The sequence below is a fragment of the Thecamonas trahens genome (assembly GCF_000142905.1).
Source record: "Thecamonas trahens ATCC 50062 unplaced genomic scaffold supercont1.6, whole genome shotgun sequence".
Taxonomy (NCBI): domain Eukaryota; order Apusomonadida; family Apusomonadidae; genus Thecamonas; species Thecamonas trahens.
In genome coordinates, this window is record NW_013657674.1 from 324,562 (window position 1) to 340,858 (window position 16,297).

General features: G+C 62.6%; 8 protein-coding genes across 8 annotated transcripts; 5 read left to right on the plus strand and 3 right to left on the minus strand.

Annotated features, from left to right (window-relative positions):
• Positions 1-103: 103 nt before the first annotated feature.
• On the plus strand, positions 104-1,010 carry AMSG_01581 (uncharacterized protein). Its single transcript, XM_013906177.1, has 2 exons — positions 104-192; positions 313-1,010. The coding sequence occupies exons 1-2, from the start codon at positions 126-128 to the stop codon at positions 924-926; spliced, it is 681 nt and encodes a 226-aa protein (XP_013761631.1). The 5' UTR covers positions 104-125; the 3' UTR covers positions 927-1,010.
• A 179-nt stretch (positions 1,011-1,189) lies between these two features.
• AMSG_01582 (methyltransferase type 11) lies at positions 1,190-1,912 on the plus strand (the record flags this gene model as incomplete). Its single annotated transcript, XM_013906178.1, has 1 exon — positions 1,190-1,912. The coding sequence occupies one exon, from the start codon at positions 1,190-1,192 to the stop codon at positions 1,910-1,912; it is 723 nt and encodes a 240-aa protein (XP_013761632.1).
• A 183-nt stretch (positions 1,913-2,095) lies between these two features.
• AMSG_01583 (thiol methyltransferase) lies at positions 2,096-3,144 on the plus strand. Its single transcript, XM_013906179.1, has one exon. It carries the CDS (start codon positions 2,177-2,179, stop codon positions 2,870-2,872), a length of 696 nt encoding a protein of 231 aa, XP_013761633.1. The 5' UTR covers positions 2,096-2,176; the 3' UTR covers positions 2,873-3,144.
• On the minus strand, positions 2,878-5,596 carry AMSG_01584 (uncharacterized protein; the record flags this gene model as incomplete). The annotated part of the gene is made up of 1 exon (XM_013906180.1): positions 2,878-5,596. One exon carries the CDS (start codon positions 5,594-5,596, stop codon positions 2,891-2,893), a length of 2,706 nt encoding a protein of 901 aa, XP_013761634.1. The 3' UTR covers positions 2,878-2,890.
• Positions 5,597-6,195: 599 nt separating this feature from the next.
• On the minus strand, positions 6,196-7,957 carry AMSG_01585 (uncharacterized protein; the record flags this gene model as incomplete). Its single annotated transcript, XM_013906181.1, has 4 exons — positions 7,896-7,957; positions 6,872-7,745; positions 6,246-6,845; positions 6,196-6,214 (listed from the first exon to the last, which is right to left on the minus strand). Exons 1-4 carry the CDS (start codon positions 7,906-7,908, stop codon positions 6,196-6,198), a joined length of 1,506 nt encoding a protein of 501 aa, XP_013761635.1. The 5' UTR covers positions 7,909-7,957.
• A 204-nt stretch (positions 7,958-8,161) lies between these two features.
• AMSG_01586 (60S ribosomal protein L8) lies at positions 8,162-9,960 on the plus strand. The gene is made up of 4 exons (XM_013906182.1): positions 8,162-8,188; positions 8,494-8,743; positions 8,994-9,211; positions 9,625-9,960. The coding sequence occupies exons 1-4, from the start codon at positions 8,186-8,188 to the stop codon at positions 9,931-9,933; spliced, it is 780 nt and encodes a 259-aa protein (XP_013761636.1). The 5' UTR covers positions 8,162-8,185; the 3' UTR covers positions 9,934-9,960.
• A 166-nt stretch (positions 9,961-10,126) lies between these two features.
• AMSG_01587 (glycogen phosphorylase 1) lies at positions 10,127-12,862 on the plus strand. Its single transcript, XM_013906183.1, has 2 exons — positions 10,127-10,242; positions 10,367-12,862. Exons 1-2 carry the CDS (start codon positions 10,148-10,150, stop codon positions 12,846-12,848), a joined length of 2,577 nt encoding a protein of 858 aa, XP_013761637.1. The 5' UTR covers positions 10,127-10,147; the 3' UTR covers positions 12,849-12,862.
• Positions 12,771-15,238, minus strand: AMSG_01588 (uncharacterized protein; the record flags this gene model as incomplete). The annotated part of the gene is made up of 2 exons (XM_013906184.1): positions 12,771-14,076; positions 14,106-15,238. Coding segments are annotated over 2 exons (2,335 nt in total), but the record flags the coding sequence as incomplete, so codon positions are not given.
• Between the last annotated feature and the right edge of the window lie 1,059 nt (positions 15,239-16,297).

Here is a 16,297-nt window from a genome sequence, read left to right on the forward strand (position 1 = left end):
TGGGGTTGGGGTTGGGGGGGGGTCACGAGCGCAGACACAGGCACAGGCGAAGGACTTGGCCAGGGTCAGGATGACGGTCGGAGTCGGAGTCGGGGCCGAGCACCTGACTCTCACTGGCTGTGACCATGAACACACTGGTGATTGCTGCTGCCGCCATGGCCATGCTGGCCACCCTCACTCTTGCCCAGGACCGTACGCTTGTGGTACCGGTGCCAGCCGCCTGTCCAGTCTCCCTCCCCCCCCCCCCCCCACCCCCACCACACACACACTCACCCTCCTCACCTCCCTCCCTTCCTCCCCCCCCCCCCCTAGCTGCGAACGAATGGCTTGGCTACGCCACGGCTACGTACCCGCAGGGGACCAAGATCACGCGGGCCGAGGCAAAGTGGCAGGTGCCGGCCGATCCCAAGGTCCCGGGCCTGTTCCAGTCGCCGTGGTTCGGCATCGAGTCGACAGACAACCTCAACCTCATCCAGCCGGTCAACCCGTGGGACGGCGCCCGGTGGTACGGCATGACTGAGTACTTCCAGTGGTCTCCCGAGAACAACCGCGACTCGCAGACCATCGAGGCGCGCGCAGGCGACACGCTCCACGGCACGGTTGTCTACGACGAGGCGACCCAGTCGTACACGCAGACGCAGAACAACCTGCGGACTGGCCAGTCGACCTCGATGGTGGTCCCCATCCAGAAGGACAGCAACGGCAACTACAAGAACTACGATCACCTGTGGGTTGTGTACGAGAAGGTGCCCATTGTTTGCGGCCAGCTCCCCGCATCGGGCAAGGTTCTCTTCTTCGACATCGAGATCGAGTTTGACGGCAAGCTTGTGACGCCCGAGTGGACCACGGCCTTTGTTGTCGACAAGTGCGATAACCGTGCCCAGCTCGTTAACTCAACTTCTGTCCTCCTCACCTGGAACCCTTGATGCAGTGACGATCTCTTTCTGCGCGCGCGTTCTTGCTAGCCCATACCACCTTGCCTTTCTTGATTGAACGAGTATCTTTTGTCACGTCCCGTGCCGTCCCGTGCCGTCCCGTGCCGTCCCATACCGTCCCGTGCCGTCCCGTGCCGTCCCGTGCCGTGCCATTGACCACGAGCCAGCGGGAAGGGGCAGTACTCATCGCGGACGTGAGCGAGTCTCTCCTCCCTCCCTCCCTCCCTCCCTCCTCCTCCTCTCTCCCCCGTTCTATGCGTGTGCTGACCTTACTCGGCCGCGTGGCCTTTATGACCCTCTTTGCAGTCATCTGCACGGCAGGTGTGCTGCACATGCACCGCCCGACCCGCCGCTGGGCCTTTGCCTCTTTCTGCGTGGCCATGAACAAGCGCTCGCCAGAGATGCGCGCACTGCGGTGCGAGGTTGTGGGCAACGCCACGGGACACGTGTTGGAGATCGGACCGGGGCCGGGCGGCAATCTGGCGTGCTACGGCCCAGAGGTGACGGCGTGGACCGGCGTCGAACCGAATCCGGAGTTTGCGCCGTATGTGGCGGCCGCTGCTGCTGCGACAGAGCGAAAGATCAGGCTTGTCGACGGCGTGGCGGAAGATCTGGTCGCAGCAGGTGTGGCCGATGCCTCCATCGACACCTACGTGGCGACCCATGTCCTTTGCTCTGTCGATGATGTGTCGCAGGTCCTGGCCGAGGCGTCGCGCGTTCTCAAGCCGGGTGGCAAACTGTTCTTCCTCGAGCACGTCCTCGCCCAGGACTCGCCCACCCTCGCCTTTGTCCAGCAGGCCATCGCTCCTCTGTGGCGCATCTTTGGCGACGGCTGCGAGTTCCGCACCCAGTGGTATGAGCTCGAGGCCGCCGCCGCCGCCGGTCTCTTCATCGATCTCGAGATCACCTTCTTCGACGCGCCCATCAAGCTCGTCATCGCCAAGCCGCACATCAAGGGCTCGGCCACCAAGCCATGACTCGCCGATCCGATACCCAAGTCTCTGGGCACAACGAGCGATCTCAGCACTGCAGTACTTACCCACGGATGGGCAGAAACATAACAACGTGGCATACCCCTGCCACCGGCCTGGCCCTGGCCCTGGCCCACGTCAGCCGCTGTGGCGCACGCAAGCCCCACGACACCGCGAACTCGGACGCGGTCCTTCCACTCCCACCCCTCTCTACCCTCCACCATCCTCCGTCTCCTTCGCACATCTTTTGCACTCCGTTCTACCCTCGCCATGTCATCGTCGCCGTCGTCGCCTGCATCGAACAACCGCTGGAGCGAAGCCTGGGAGGCCGGGCGAACAGGGTGGGACCTGGGCGGGCCGACGCCTGCGCTCACGGCGCTCCTTGCCGCTCCGCCGGCTGGCGTGGTGCTGCCAGACTCGGGTGCTGCGCTGGTCCCGGGTTGCGGCGCCGGATACGATGTGCGTGCGCTGGCGACCGCCCTGCCGGGCCTGGACGTGGTCGGTGTTGATGTGGCACCTCTGGCCAAGGACGCCTTTGACTCCCGTGTCAACGGCGGCGCCGAGCGAGTTGAAAACGCACAGGTGGTGCTCGGCGATGTGTTTGCGGTCGGGAGCGCCGATGCACCCAAAGGCGTGCCGGATGCGCTGCAGGTTGCGAGCAAGACCGCGCTTGTCTACGACTACACCTTTCTGTGTGCCATCGAGCCCGAGGACCGCGCGCGATGGGCGGCGCTCATGGCGCGGGTGCTCGAGCCCGGCCGCGGCCGGCTTGTTGTTCTCATCTTCCCGACTGAAGAGCCCGGCCGCGGCCCGCCGCCGTACCAGATTGTGCCCGATGACGTCGAGGCTCTACTCACTCCGCACGGCTTTGAGTGCGAGCACCTGGCTCCCGTCCCTCACGACGTGACCGAGGCAGAGTGGCGCAAGGGCAAGGAGGTGATGTCGGTGTGGAAGCTGCGCGCGTGATGGCTGGGCGCTCGGCTTTTACTTGGGTGCCGGAGGCTCTCTTGCCTTGGACATGGCCAGCAGTTGGTCTGAGGTGAGGCAGGCGAGCGCGTAGAGGTCAAACAGCTTGCGGATTGACGGCACGACCCGGAAGCGGTAAGGTGCAACCTGATGCTCGATCATGCCAGAAATCTGCTTGCCAAGCATCTCGATCTTGGACCAGTTGACTAGGCCGGGGCAGTCGCTGATAAAGGTCGGCATGTTGTCGATGTAGGTAAAGTCGGAGAGGTAGATGCCGAGGTAAGGGATGAGCGGCGAGCCCGGTGGGAGCGACGCGACCTCGGCACGGTAGTTCTTGAACGACTTGGACATGGACATGACTGTGTTGAGGCTGGCCAGCTTGGTGAGGACCTTCTTCTTGACACCGGCCCAGGTCTCGGTCAACCGCTGAACGGCATGCGAGTTGAGCGCGGCGAGGATGGCCATGAGCGAGTGGTAGTTGGCGAGCTTGCGCAACTCCCACGCCATGCGAACAAGCTGCGTCAGAGCCTTGACCCGCTCCTTGCGCGATTGTGGAGCGATGACCAGGCCCGAACACCACGAGACCGTGGTGTTGAACGACTCGATCATGCGCAGGATGTTGAGCGCCCGGTGCGCCATCGAGGCCTTGGACCAGGCGAGGGCGTGGAACTCGCGCGGCCGGATCGCCGCCCAGTGCTCAGACTCGACGAGGCAGAGCTGGCGGGCGAGCTCGACAGGATGAGCCTTGGAAAACGACGGCGGCGCATCGAGGTCGTCGGTCCCAAAAAACTTGCGCTTGAACATCGACGGCGGCAGGTCGTCGTCGTCGTTGCCATCCGCAGCCTTGTCTTTTTCGGCCAGCGCCGCCGCCGCCGCCGACGCCACCTCAGAGTGCTCCTCCTTGATAGCCGACATTGAGAGCCGCAGCATGTCGTTGGGGGTAACCGCAGTTTGTGCCGAGAGTGAAATCGAGTGCGATCGCTTGCGCGAGTCGTGCGGCGCCGGTGACGGCTCGCGCTGGGGCACAGGTGACGTCGACCCGCTCAGCGACATTGCGCGCACGTCTGATTCTGACGCTGTCGGCCGCAGAGTTGTCGCTGACAGCGTGGCAAGCGCAGGCAGATTGGTCGACGAGCTTCGCAATGACGCCGGCGAGTGAATCTGCACGACAGGAAGGTCGTGGTCAATTGTGTCGAGCGCATCTCGAGGGTCGTGCAGCCACTTAGACGCAACGAGGTCGTCCATGTCGAGGCCTGCAAGAAAGGCTGCTGGATCGGCGCGAAAGTGCTCGGGAGTGTGGCGGCCGAGAAAGTTGCGCAGCTGGATGGCCGGAGAGCGGACGAGCAGGTGTTCGTCAGCCGACGACGCGACGGCCTGGATAAAGGCAAGTGTCCGCTCGTAGTGCTCGGGCACTCGCGCAAAGTCGTCCACAAAATATGACAGGAGCCAGAACCGGATGGTGTCAAGTACCGTGAGCTTGGCTGGTACTATCACTGCGTCGGTAATGGTCTTGGCCAACAGGCACGACGAGACCTTGACCTCTGGCATGCGGAACTTTTCTACCAGCTTGGCAAGGAGCATCTCCGAGGAGACAATGTAGTGGTACGAGCAAAAGAACGAGAACGGGTCGACCGCGCCCGACTCGGTCGTCAGATGGTGGACAATCTTGTTGAGGTTGGCTGCTTTGATCCGCGTTCCTTCCGACTGCGAGATAGTGTACCGCACGTTGGTGTCGTTGTCGGCCGTCTCGTCCCAGAACGCCCGCAGCGCGCCGTGTGTCTCATCGACCGTCTTGGCCTTGTGGACCGCAAGCGCCTCTAGATCCGCCACCGAGAGGCCAGGGTCAAGGTGACTGTCCGAAGACCCCCCGTCGACCACAATGGTCGGCATCGAACCGATGCTGGTACTGAGCTCCGAGTGCGAGTTCGAGTCATGCAGCGGGATCCGCGGCTTGCTCGCCGACCACAGCTCAAACGTTGACCTGAACTGGGCGAGCTGCAGCAGGCCACGCGACGAGTCAAGCGTGCTGTTGAACGGGTCCGACGACGGCTCCACCATGGCCGCTCGCCGCCGCTTGCCAGCGGTACGCTCACTCGGAGTTGTGCTCAGCTCGGGCATGACTTGCGCCTCGGGCACCGCTGCAAACCCGCCCACCGTAGGCGCGTAGCCCGTCGTCGGTGTTGCCAGCTCCTCAAGTGTCACCACATCGCCCGTGCTGACTGCGCCGAGATCTAGCGAGAGTGAGAGGCTTGGACCAGAAAGGTCTCCGTCGGAAGCCGGTTGCATGGCGCGCCGGGCGTGGACGACCGAGGTCAGGAGCTGCAGCGTCTCGCGCGACGCGTTGAGCTCCGAGTCGCCATCGAGAACTCGCAGCGTAGGGAGTGTGGTCGGTGACATTGATGACGACGCAGGTGAACGGCTCTCCGGGCGGGTCTTGATCGGCGACGGCAGCTCGGGATCGCTCGGAGAGGTGCTCACCGCCGGCGTCGATGAGCTCGACGAGGTCGAGTACGAGTAGTCGGAGCTGGAGTCTGACTCGTTGTCGAGTGCCGCACTGTCTGCAGAGTCGTGGAGCGAATCGGCGTACTCATACGAGTCGTCTGACGCCGACTCGCGCCTGCTGAGCGCGGCGTGCAGGTTGTTGGCGTTGAGTGAGACCGAACGTCCTCCCGCCACGCCTGTGCCTACGGCCGGCGTCCGTGGGCCACTCTGGCCCCTTTCCATGCCGGGGCGTATGAAGGAAGGGGGATAAGAGGAGTGCCGGTGTAGGTGTACGGGGGAGAGGAGTGACCGGCCAATTCTGTCGCTAGCGTCGAGCTTTGCAAGTTGTACCAGGATTCGAGTGGACTGCAAATAGTGTTGGAGTTGGCGAGGTTGCTTGCACGGCGTGGGGAAGGAAGGGCGAGGGGGGGGGGGGGCTGTGCTTTGTTTGCTGACCTAGCTTTGGTGGCGATGGTACTTCTGGCGAAATTCTTCGACGTAGGACATCGATCGCTGTGGGGGCTGGAGCTCGCGCTGAAGGTCGAGGCTGAGCGAGGGCGGTCGACATAGGCTGGGGTGGTGGAGCGGGCGACGGGTGGCCGACGGTGGGTCGGCGCGGCCGGAACGGACCGCCGGCCGCAGCGGCCGGATCGATCCGTCAGGGTTGCGCAGAGCAGACCGAGGGATGGGCGAGGGAGCGGGATTCGGGCGCCGGAATGATGGCACGCTCGGGCGGGAGCTGTCGAGAAGCAGTGACCGCCGTGGCGTCGTCGACAACGACGACGATGGACCTGCCGGCCGCGATGTCTGCGAGAGCGGGAGCTGCGGCCGGTGCGTAGCCGTCATCGAAGGTGAAAGTGTCTGCGGGCGGCGCTCGTCACGCTTGGGAAACGGCGAGACGTAGTGAGATGAGGCAAAGAATGCGTCGGACGCGAGCTGCGGAGGGAGCGAAGGCGAGTACGGCACTTGCTGGACCTGGGCCGGCGAGTGCGCCATCATCAGCGACGCTTGCGCAGCAGGCGTCCGCGGTGTGGCATACATGCTCTGAGCCTGCATCTGAGCGGTCTGCATCTTGACCTGGGCCTCTTGTTGCTGGGCGGCAGTGAGCGCCAGCTGCGCCAGACGAGCATTCTCTTGGCGGAGCCGCTCGATCTCGGCCTCCTGGCTCCGCGGCGTGCTCGCGACCGCCAGCTCCTCGTCGAGCGGTAGCGAGCCGGCTAGTAACGCCATGTTGGGCGAAGCCATACGCTCCAGCTGTGCGTTGCGGATCCGCTCACGCTCCAGGGCTCGGCGGAGCTCGGCCCGTTCGATGCGGGCGTCAAGATCGCCAAGTGGATTAGGCTGGGTCTTTCGCGACAGCCGGTGTCGATACGACGACGCTTCATCGTCGTAGTAGTAGTCGTCCGAGTATCCCGAGTACGTGTAGTACGGGTCGTAGTCCGAGTATGTGTACTCGTCCGAGTAAGTATAGAGCCGGCGGTGCGATGATGCCCTCGACGAGCGCCCCGCCCCCCCGACCGGCGTGAGGTCCGCGACGCCCGTGATCGGCGCGAGGTCCGTGATCGGCGCGAGGTCCGTGAAGCCCGTGATGCCCGCGACGCCAGCGACGCCAGCGACTCGGGCGGCGAGAGCGGGCGGCGTGGAGCCAAGAGCCCCGTCGCATTGGCTTTGGTCTTGGGCGGAGGCTTGGTCCGGCCGGACGCCTCGGCCCGCATCGAGGTGGGCGCCATTCTTGCTGGCTTGGCGCCAGCCGAGTTTGACGAGTCAAAGAGTGAGCCGGTCGAATCGTCTCCGCCCAGTGAGAGCGGCTCCGACTCGGACGAGTCCGAGCCAAGAGCTGCAAAGTCAAACGAGCTCTCGTCATCGCTGCTGTCGTCTCGCGCCGCAGGCTTGGTCTTGGTCTTGGCCTTGGTCTTCCCGCCGTCGTCATCAGAGTCGGAGGCAAAGTCGCCAAAGTTGATCGAGCTGTCATCGCTCGAGTCGGAGCCAAGGGCAGCAAAGTCGAACGAGTCATCGTCGTCGTCATCGCTGGGAGTAGCAACAGCTCGGGTGCCGGGCTTGGTCCTGTCAACGGCAATATGATTATCGTCGTCCGAGTCTGAGCCAAAGTCGCCAAAGTTGATGGAGCTGTCCGAATCATCGCCAGCGCCATGCTCGCTGCCAGAGGCGAGAGCGGCAAAGTCAAATGAGCCATCGGTCTCTGTTCCAAACGCCAGTACGTCGTCATCGGCAGCCTCTGAGGTGTCAGGCGCGGTCTTGGACGGCACCGTCGACACCAGCTCAAACTCAAAGTCCTCGTCCGAGTCCTCGGCGGCATCCTCCCACATTTGGCCCCACTCTCCCTCGTCCTCGCTCTCACCTTCACCCTCACCCCACATCAGCAGCTCATCCACTGGCCGCACCATGGTGGGTGGTTGTGAGTGGCAGGCTGGAGAGTACAGGTCCAAATTGCCGCGGTATCGCCGCCTCGCACCGCACGTGCTCAACAGCCACCGCCCTCACCCCATCCCCATCGCCACCGCACACCCACCGCATCACCTACAGTCGGACGACATCCAGGACAGCCTCTACCACACTCTAGTGCGATGAGCGGCGACGGTCAAGTGGTTGAACACAAGTCTCACTGTGGCGCGCTCGTCGTTGTCGTGCGTCAGAAGACGCAAGTCCGTTGCAAGTGAGCGCGGGAGTGCCGAGTCGCGTCGAGAGCGAGAACAGCGTTCGTCGACTTGGGCAAAAGTGTTGGGGAGTTAAGGAGCTGTCAATGAAGAAGCCATCGCTGGCGCAGCTTGGCCGGATCGTCTCGTCCGACACCACCCTTCTCTATCACACACTATGGTACGACCCCCACCACAAAGTGAGCATCGACAGTGGATGCGACCAGCGCAGTGCGTAGCTTGCTGCAAGAGTACACAGCGGGCTTGACTACCGTCTGCTTGGCCAGCCGTGTGCTTGGGCATGGGCTCGGTGGCGCGATGGCCGGCAGCTTGTTTTTCAGACGATTTTGTCTGCCATCCACGGGCCATGCACCGCCCCCCCCCCCCGCCATGGCGAGGCTTGGCCATGGGAGTGAGGGCAGCAAGCAAGAGGGCTCAGAGGACTCACCGAGCGCGGCATAACGTGTGGATGACTGCTGAGGACAGCCCCGCCCCGCCAAGAAGAACACTGGTGCCAAGTCGGCCGCCAAGTCGTCCCCGTACTCGGATGCCATGTTTATGGCCCGCCCGAAGTCGTTCGGTGTCGGCCAGGACATCCAGCCGGCCCGCGACCTGACTCGCTTTGTCCGGTGGCCCAAGTACGCCCGTCTCCAGCGCCAGAAGCGCGTTCTCTCGAAGCGCCTCCGCGTCCCGCCGTCGATCAACGTCTTCACCAAGGCTCTTGACTCGACCACCAGTACGTTTTGTGTATGAGTGCTTGTTGTCCCCCCCCTCCCCCTCCATTCCCCAGCTTGGCACCCACCTTGTGCCGGAGCCTGTGCCCCACTGCCCGTTGATGATCACGCTTATCCGATCTGGGTGCATTGCGCTGCTTTGCACCCCTTCGATGGGGACAATCAATAAGTTTTCAGCCTTGTCTGAGGGCCATCGCACTTGCGTTGCTTTTTGTTTCCCTCCCTGCTGCTCAACACTCACCCTCGCTACAGCCAAGGAGGTCTTCAAGTTCCTCAAGGACTACAAGCCGGAGACCAAGACCGAGAAGCGCCAGCGCCTCAAGGCCGAGGCCGAGACCATCGCCGCCGGCGGCACCGTCCAGACCGAGAAGCCGTACGTGCTCAAGTTTGGCCTCAACCACGTCACCACTCTCATCGAGCAGAAGAAGGCCCAGCTCGTGCTCATCGCCCACGACGTCGACCCGATCGAGGTACGCTTGCCCCTGATGGATTCCCCCTCCGACTCCCCTCTTGCCGATCCCCCCTTCCCTCTGCCGTCCGTCCCAAGACGCACTGCCACTCCCGTCCCCCCCCTCCCCCCATCCGAGGCTGTCACACTTTGTGCGGCTGATGACCCGAGGCCTACCGTATCGCGTGCCTTGCTGTGTGAGGGTTGATACCCCTGGCCGATGACCCTAGGCGCACCGCACTGCGGTGATGCCAATGACGACTCGGCTGCGGCCGCGGCTCGGCGTTTTGCTTTGGAAGCAACAACGCTTGAGCCGGCCGCAGCAGCAAGACGGCGCGATGCGGGTGGCTTGCGGACAACGCTTGGATGTGGACCGAGGACTTGCAGCGCAAGAACCCTGGACTCACACTGCACACTCTGCGCCCCACCCCGCAGCTCGTCCTCTGGCTCCCGACCCTCTGCAACAAGATGGATGTGCCGTTTGCCATTGTCAAGAACAAGGCCATGCTCGGCCGCCTGACCAACACCAAGAACGCTACCTGCGTTGCGGTCACCCGCGTCAAGGCTGAGCACAAGCAGAAGTTCGGCAAGCTCCTCGACGGCATCAACGCCTCGTACAAGCCGGTCTACCGCTCGGCCTCGCGCAAGTGGGGTGGCTCCGTCCTCGGCCTCAAGTCGCAGGCCAAGATCGACGCCCAGCGCCGTGCTGTCGAGCGTGAGCTCGCCAAGAAGGCCGCCGCCTAAGGTGATAAAGAAAAGAAGAAAACAACAGCTTTGCTGTGATGCCGTGGTGCTCCCCACCCTGCCGGCCCAGCCGAGGTTTTTCTCGTCCACGCACGCCACGTCGCAATTGTTGTCCGTGTCAGGCCACAAGCCCAGATAGCCAGCTTGGACAACAAAGCCGCGAGGCCCAGCCCCAGCCCCGGAACCCACACTTGTCTTCCTCCTTCCCACCACCATGGCGGCCGAACAACATGACGCCGAGCACATGCCTCCGTCCCCCTCAGGCTACCTGCCGCCCGAGGACAAGGCTGACAAGTCAGAGCTTCTTTGGTAGGTCAAGGCTGCTGTCGGCTGCCCGTCGACCCGCCTCGCCTCCCTCTCCTTCCCCTTTCCTCTCGTCACACACTCATCGCCCTTCTCCCCCCCCCCCCCCCCCTCCTCCGCTGCAATGCAGGACGCTTCTGACTCAAGGCATGGAGAACATGGACAGAGACGTCGAGTCGATCCAGAAGCACATTGTCAACCACTGCCAGTTCACGCTTGCGCGAACGCAGTTCAACCTGGATAGCTTTGGCCTGTATCAGGCAACGGCACTGTCGATCAAGGACCATCTGCTGGGGATGTGGAACGTGACGCAGCAGACGTTCACCAACAAGGACGTCAAGCGGGTGTACTATCTCTCGCTCGAGTTCCTCGTGGGCCGGGCGCTGCAAAACGCGGTGCTCAACCTGGACATCGAAGGCGAGTACTCGCAGGCGCTGATGGAGCTGGGTACGGATCTGGAGAAGCTGTATGAGGAGGAGAAGGACGCAGCGCTAGGCAATGGCGGGCTCGGGCGGCTTGCGGCGTGTTTCATGGACTCGTTGGCGACTCTCGACTACCCGGCGTGGGGCTACGGCATCCGGTACCGGTACGGCATGTTTGCGCAGAAGATTGTGGATGGGGCGCAAGTCGAGTTTCCGGACTACTGGATCTCGTACCTCAACGTGTGGGAGATTCCACGCATTGATGTCTCGTACTCTGTGCGGTTCTACGGCGAAGTACGGGTGGTCTCCGACTCGCCGCGGGTGGTGGAGTGGGTAGGCGGCGAGGTTGTGCAGGCGGTGGCCTACGACGTGCCGATTCCGGGCTATGGGACCAAGAACTGCATCAACCTCCGGCTTTGGTCGGCCAAGCCGGCAAAGGAGTTTGACTTGCAGTCGTTCAACCAGGGCGACTACCTGGGCGCCATCGAGGACCGCCACAAGTCGGAGAACATCTCGCAGGTCCTGTATCCGAACGACAACACGTACATGGGCAAGGAGCTGCGGCTGAAGCAACAGTACTTTTTCGTGCGCGCCACGCTGCAGGACATCTTGCGGCGGTTCCTCAAGCGACCGCGCGAGTGGGAGGAGCTTCCGGACAAGGTGGCGATCCAGCTCAACGACACGCACCCATCGATCGGCATTGTGGAACTGCTGCGGATCCTTGTCGACGAGCACGGGCTTGAGTTTGAGCGGGCGTGGGGCATTGTGGTCAAGTCGTTCCACTTCACCAACCACACGGTCCTGCCCGAAGCGCTGGAGAAGTGGCCTGTCGAGCTACTGGGCCACTTGCTCCCGCGGCACCTCGACCTCATCTACGACATCAACTACCGGTTTCTACAGCAAGTTCAGGCGTGGCGGCCTGGCGACATGGACGTTCTTGCGCGGATGTCGCTCATCGACGAGGCACACCCGCGGTCAATCCGGATGGCGAACCTTGCCATCATCGGCTCCACGCACGTCAACGGCGTCGCCGCGCTGCACACCCAGCTGCTCAAGACGACAATCTTCAAGGACTTTTGCGAGTTTTTCGGCGAGAGCAAGTTCCAGAACAAGACCAACGGCGTGACGCCGCGCCGCTGGCTTCACCAAGCCAACCCGGGCCTTGCTGCAGTCATCACCTCGTGGCTCGAGTCGGACGCGTGGATCGCCAACCTCGACGAGCTTGCCGGCCTCCGGGCCCACATCGACAACCCGGAGCTGGCTGCCGACTTTGCGCGTGTGAAGCGGGCAAACAAAGTTCGCCTCGCGGAGCTCATTCAGTCGACCAACGGGATCGAGGTCGACCCCGACGCACTCTTTGACATCCAGGTCAAGCGGATTCATGAGTACAAGCGTCAACTGATGAATATTCTCGCGGTCATTGTCCGCTACCTCGCGATCAAGGAGGCTGTGGCGGGTGGGGCGAGCAAGGCCGAGCTTGCCGCCGCCTTTGTCGCCCGCGTCTCCATCTTTGCCGGCAAGGCTGCGCCCGGCTACCACAACGCCAAGCGCATCATCCGACTCATTACCGCCGTCGCCGACGTTGTCAACAACGATCCCGACGTCGGCTCGCTGCTCAAGGTCGTGTTTATGCCCAACTACAATGTCTCGCTCGCCGAAGTCATCTTCCCGGGCACCGACCTCTCGGAGCAGATCTCGTGCTCGGGCATGGAGGCGTCCGGGACCGGGGTTGGCAAGGCAACGCTCAACGGTGCGCTGCTCATCTGCACGATGGACGGCGCTTCCATTGAGATTGCCGAGGAGATCGGCCATGACCAGGTCTTTGTCTTTGGTGCCCTCGCCAGCGAAGTCGACGGCCTCCGCGCTCAGGTCCAGTTCAACACCCCGCCGGACTGTGCGCCGCTAGCCAAGGCCAAGGCCGCCATCCGTGACGGCACTTTTGGCAACTACGACGAGTTCCCTCTGCTTCTTGACTCGTTTTCGGGCCGCAACGACTACTACCTCATCAACACCGACTTTGAGTCGTACCTCGACGCCCAGGCGCGCGCCGATGCCGTGTACCGCGACCAGGACGCCTGGCTCCGCAAGGCCATCCTCTCTACCGCCGGCATGGGCTTTTTCTCGTCAGACCGCACTATTCGGCAGTACGCCGAAGAGATTTGGGGCGTCAAGCCGTGCCCGCGCGAGTAAAGGTGTGTGTGCGGGCGTGTCTGCATCTACTGTTCAAGCTGGGTGGCGCGGACAGCTGCCGAAAAGGCAGCGTGAGCGGCGGTGAGCTCGCACCACTCGTCCGACTGGAGGACTTCCGGGCTGCCGCTGTCGTGCTGCAGCAAGACAGCAGCCACAGTCGCCGCGTCCTTGAGCGTGGTGAGTGAGGCGACGACATCCACCTGCGCGTCTTGAGCAGCAGCGCTGTCAACAAGTTGCTGGACGTCGGCAGCGACGGCGGCGACCCGCAGGCCAAGGTTGGTCACGTCGCCGGACGACACGGCACGAGCCAGAAGAGGGAGCGAGGTGTGCGTCATGCGATCAAGGGCGGCTGGAGCGGCCGGGCGGGATGCGGGACCGGCAGCCGCAGATGCTGTAGCAGCAGCCTCGTCGCCGTTGCTGCTGCCATCATTGCTATCATCACCATCCTTATTGTCGTCGCATTCGTCGTCGCTGTCAGAGACACCTGGCTCGAGCACTGAGTCGGCGTGGAGTCGCTTGGCGAGGAGGCGCGGGCGGTCGCCCTTGAGCGAAGCCTCGGTGATGGCAGTGTCGAGGCTCACGAGCCAGCCATTGAGATCGAGTGCTGTACCGTCGTCTGCAGAACCGCTCATGCCCATGGGCGGAAGGCGATACCGAAAGTCGAGGACGGTCTCGACAACGTCGAGGACAAAGGCGTTGGCGTCGCGGTCCGGCCTGACGGCGGCCGCCTTGAGGCGATAGCAAGCGAGGAACTTATGCGGTTTGCCTGCTTTCTTCGCAGGCTTGGCCTCGACCCAAAGGTCTGAGAAGAGGAAGATCTTGAGCAGGCTCGACGACGACGATGCCGCTGAGGTCTTGTGCTTGTAGAGGAGGCCTGAGGCAAGGAGACGGCGGTGGTGGTTGACCAACACACGGGGCGCACCCTTGAGGGTGGCAGCAACAGCCTTGAGCTCTGCAAACTCACGGGCGGCGCGGTTGATGTAGTCGGCGACCTCTTTGACCTTGAAGAGTGCACGCTCCAGCGCGGGGTAGTCGGGATGGTCTTCGGCCGTGTGCTTGATGAGGTCGGAGAGGAGGAGGATGTAGCGTGGAATGCGCTGGACCGGCATGATGAGAAAGGCGGGTAGGTTCATGCCCACCGCCGCAGCAAATGCGTCGACGTAGGTCTTGAACGCCTTGTTCTTTGCCTTGCCTCTGCCACACAGCGCCTGAAAGACCTCGTGCGAGTCTTCAAAGCCGGAGCAAAAGTAGATGTACTTGCGGAAAAGTTGGTCCGTGTGGCAAAGAGGTCACCGATGCGTGTTGTGGCCGGATCGTAGCTCGCGACGCGTTCTTTGAGAACTTCGGACATGCGTCCATGCATCGCCGTCATCTGATCGAGGTTGGCAAAGAGCGCAAAGTACTCTTCGGTGGTGATGGCAGGGACGCGCGCTGCGCCGTCCGGCGCGACTGGCGCTTCAGTTGGCGGCACCGGCGCCTGGCCCTTGCCCGACGTTAACATGCCGACAGACCGCATGAGCTCATCCATGTTGAGTCCACCTGCGGTCAGCAGCCGCGAGCGCAGCGGGCGGAGAAACCAGGTCTGAATGAGGGCGAGCGACGAGGCGTACGTCTCCTCGGTGGTCATGATCTCTTCGACGATGCGGAACCTGCGGCGGGCGGCCTTGTCGGCCATGAAATCGGCAGGCGGCAAGACAGCTTGAGCCGCAACGGCAGCTGCAACAGCCGGCACAGGCGCGTCTGACTTTGTCTCAACAACGAGCGCAGCCGCGGCGTCGAGGAGCGCGGCGCGCTTTGAGGCATCAAAGATACCCATGTCGTTGAGATCGGCGTCGTCGAGGCTAGTGGCAACTTCGTCAAGCGAGTCGTACATGGCAAGGAAAGCTTGGAGGTGAAGGTCGAGACCCAGACTAGCCAGCCACTCACGGATCTGGCTGCCACTGGGCGAGGCGGCGACATCGGCCATGGCTTTGGAGACGACTGCGTCGACGAGCCGGGTTCGTGCCTTGTCGACAAGCGATGCCAGGCGGGCGACGGATACAAACGAGAGGATCGGCGCTGGGGCCGACTGCTGCGCCGGCTCGCCCGCAAGCTGGCTTGAGGCGCTAGCCATGTCGCCCGTCGCATTTGCAGTTGCGACGTCGACCATACCGGTGCCCTTGATCGACGGCACCAGCGCGAGTGCAAGCTCGTCTTCACCAGTACCAACATCTGCCCCCTCGTCATCCGAGTCGGAGGCCACGCCCGGCCCGTCAGTTGCGACGCCTGTCGTCGTCAGGCCCGCCGGACCGTGTGGGCAGGTGTCGCCGGCGTCGTCCACGTGGTATGTGTGAAGCGCGATGCCGCACATCGAGCACCAGAGGCCCTGCTTGTAGACGCCGTACAACATCTTGCCACACACCCACAAAGAGTCGGGCGCTTGAAGGTGTGAGGGGCCAGAACGTGTGGAAAGACCAGCGACTCGGGCGCCTGGCCGGCAGCCTCGGCCTCAGCCATGGCCGCGCCGCGGCGTAGGCACTCGACATCCGAGTGGACCACGTGTCCGCGACCGACAGCTTGTTGTTTCTTGGGGCGGACATTCTTTGAGCAAGCCCAGCACTGACCCTTGGCCATGGTGCGCGGTGTTCGCTGGAGTGGGGGGAGAGAGGTGCAGGACGTTGGTGCTGTCGTTCATTTGCGACGAGTCGCTTGCGCTGCCGAGTCTCAGGGCCAATTTCGAGCGACTTGCTCTCGAGGTATAGAGCGATGGCAGCAAGATCAGGGGTATTACAGGATGGCCAAGAGCACGTCCTTGACGGCCGGTCGGGAGGACAAAGAGTGAAAGGATCGCAACGCGCCATGGAGGACGAAACATGGATTGGCGGCCAGGAACGGAAAACTGGGCCCTATTCCGACACTAGCATCCATACTATACATTTATATAATTCTAGAATCATAAATATATTAAAATACCACACAAGAACAGAATATTTAAAAATCCACACAAAATCACAACACGTAATATATAAATGTAATATCTATTGGCCATTTCAGGCTATTTCTCAGCATTTTTGTAATTTTTGTCTGTAGTCTGTAGTGATCTTTCCGTCGTCTAGTCTGACGGCTCCTCCCACCCCTCCCCGACTTCTTGTGCCAGGCGCATCCACTCCTACCACACCCTGCTCAACTTGCAGCTACTGCTAGGGGACGATGATAAAGACTTGCCATGCGGCTGTGGTCGCTCTAAGAGGTCTTGTGACGGCTGCGGAGGAGTTCGCGTGTGTGCGTGCCCGGCCGCCGCCCTGTCTCTTCCCGATGCCCGATAGCCCGCAGACTGCATTATCGCCGCCGGAGCACCAGCCACCGCCATAGCTCGTGTTTGCATTGCATGGCACATCCCCATGCTTCAGCCGTACATCTCCCGTCCCTCCTTCCCCACCAAAACACCGGCAAGCCTCGTACCGCTTTCT

Coding starts and splice junctions, on each gene's coding strand:
- AMSG_01583 (XM_013906179.1), top strand. CDS start 2,177: ATGTCATCGTCGCCGTCGTCGCCTGCATCGAACAACCGCTGGAGCGAA.
- AMSG_01586 (XM_013906182.1), top strand. Junction 8,744..8,993: donor GGCTCTTGACTCGACCACCA/GTACGTTTTGTG, acceptor CCCTCGCTACAG/CCAAGGAGGTCTTCAAGTTC. Junction 9,212..9,624: donor ACGACGTCGACCCGATCGAG/GTACGCTTGCCC, acceptor CCCACCCCGCAG/CTCGTCCTCTGGCTCCCGAC.
- AMSG_01587 (XM_013906183.1), top strand. CDS start 10,148: ATGGCGGCCGAACAACATGACGCCGAGCACATGCCTCCGTCCCCCTCA. Junction 10,243..10,366: donor GACAAGTCAGAGCTTCTTTG/GTAGGTCAAGGC, acceptor GCTGCAATGCAG/GACGCTTCTGACTCAAGGCA.
- AMSG_01581 (XM_013906177.1), top strand. CDS start 126: ATGAACACACTGGTGATTGCTGCTGCCGCCATGGCCATGCTGGCCACC. Junction 193..312: donor CCTCACTCTTGCCCAGGACC/GTACGCTTGTGG, acceptor CCCCCCCCCTAG/CTGCGAACGAATGGCTTGGC.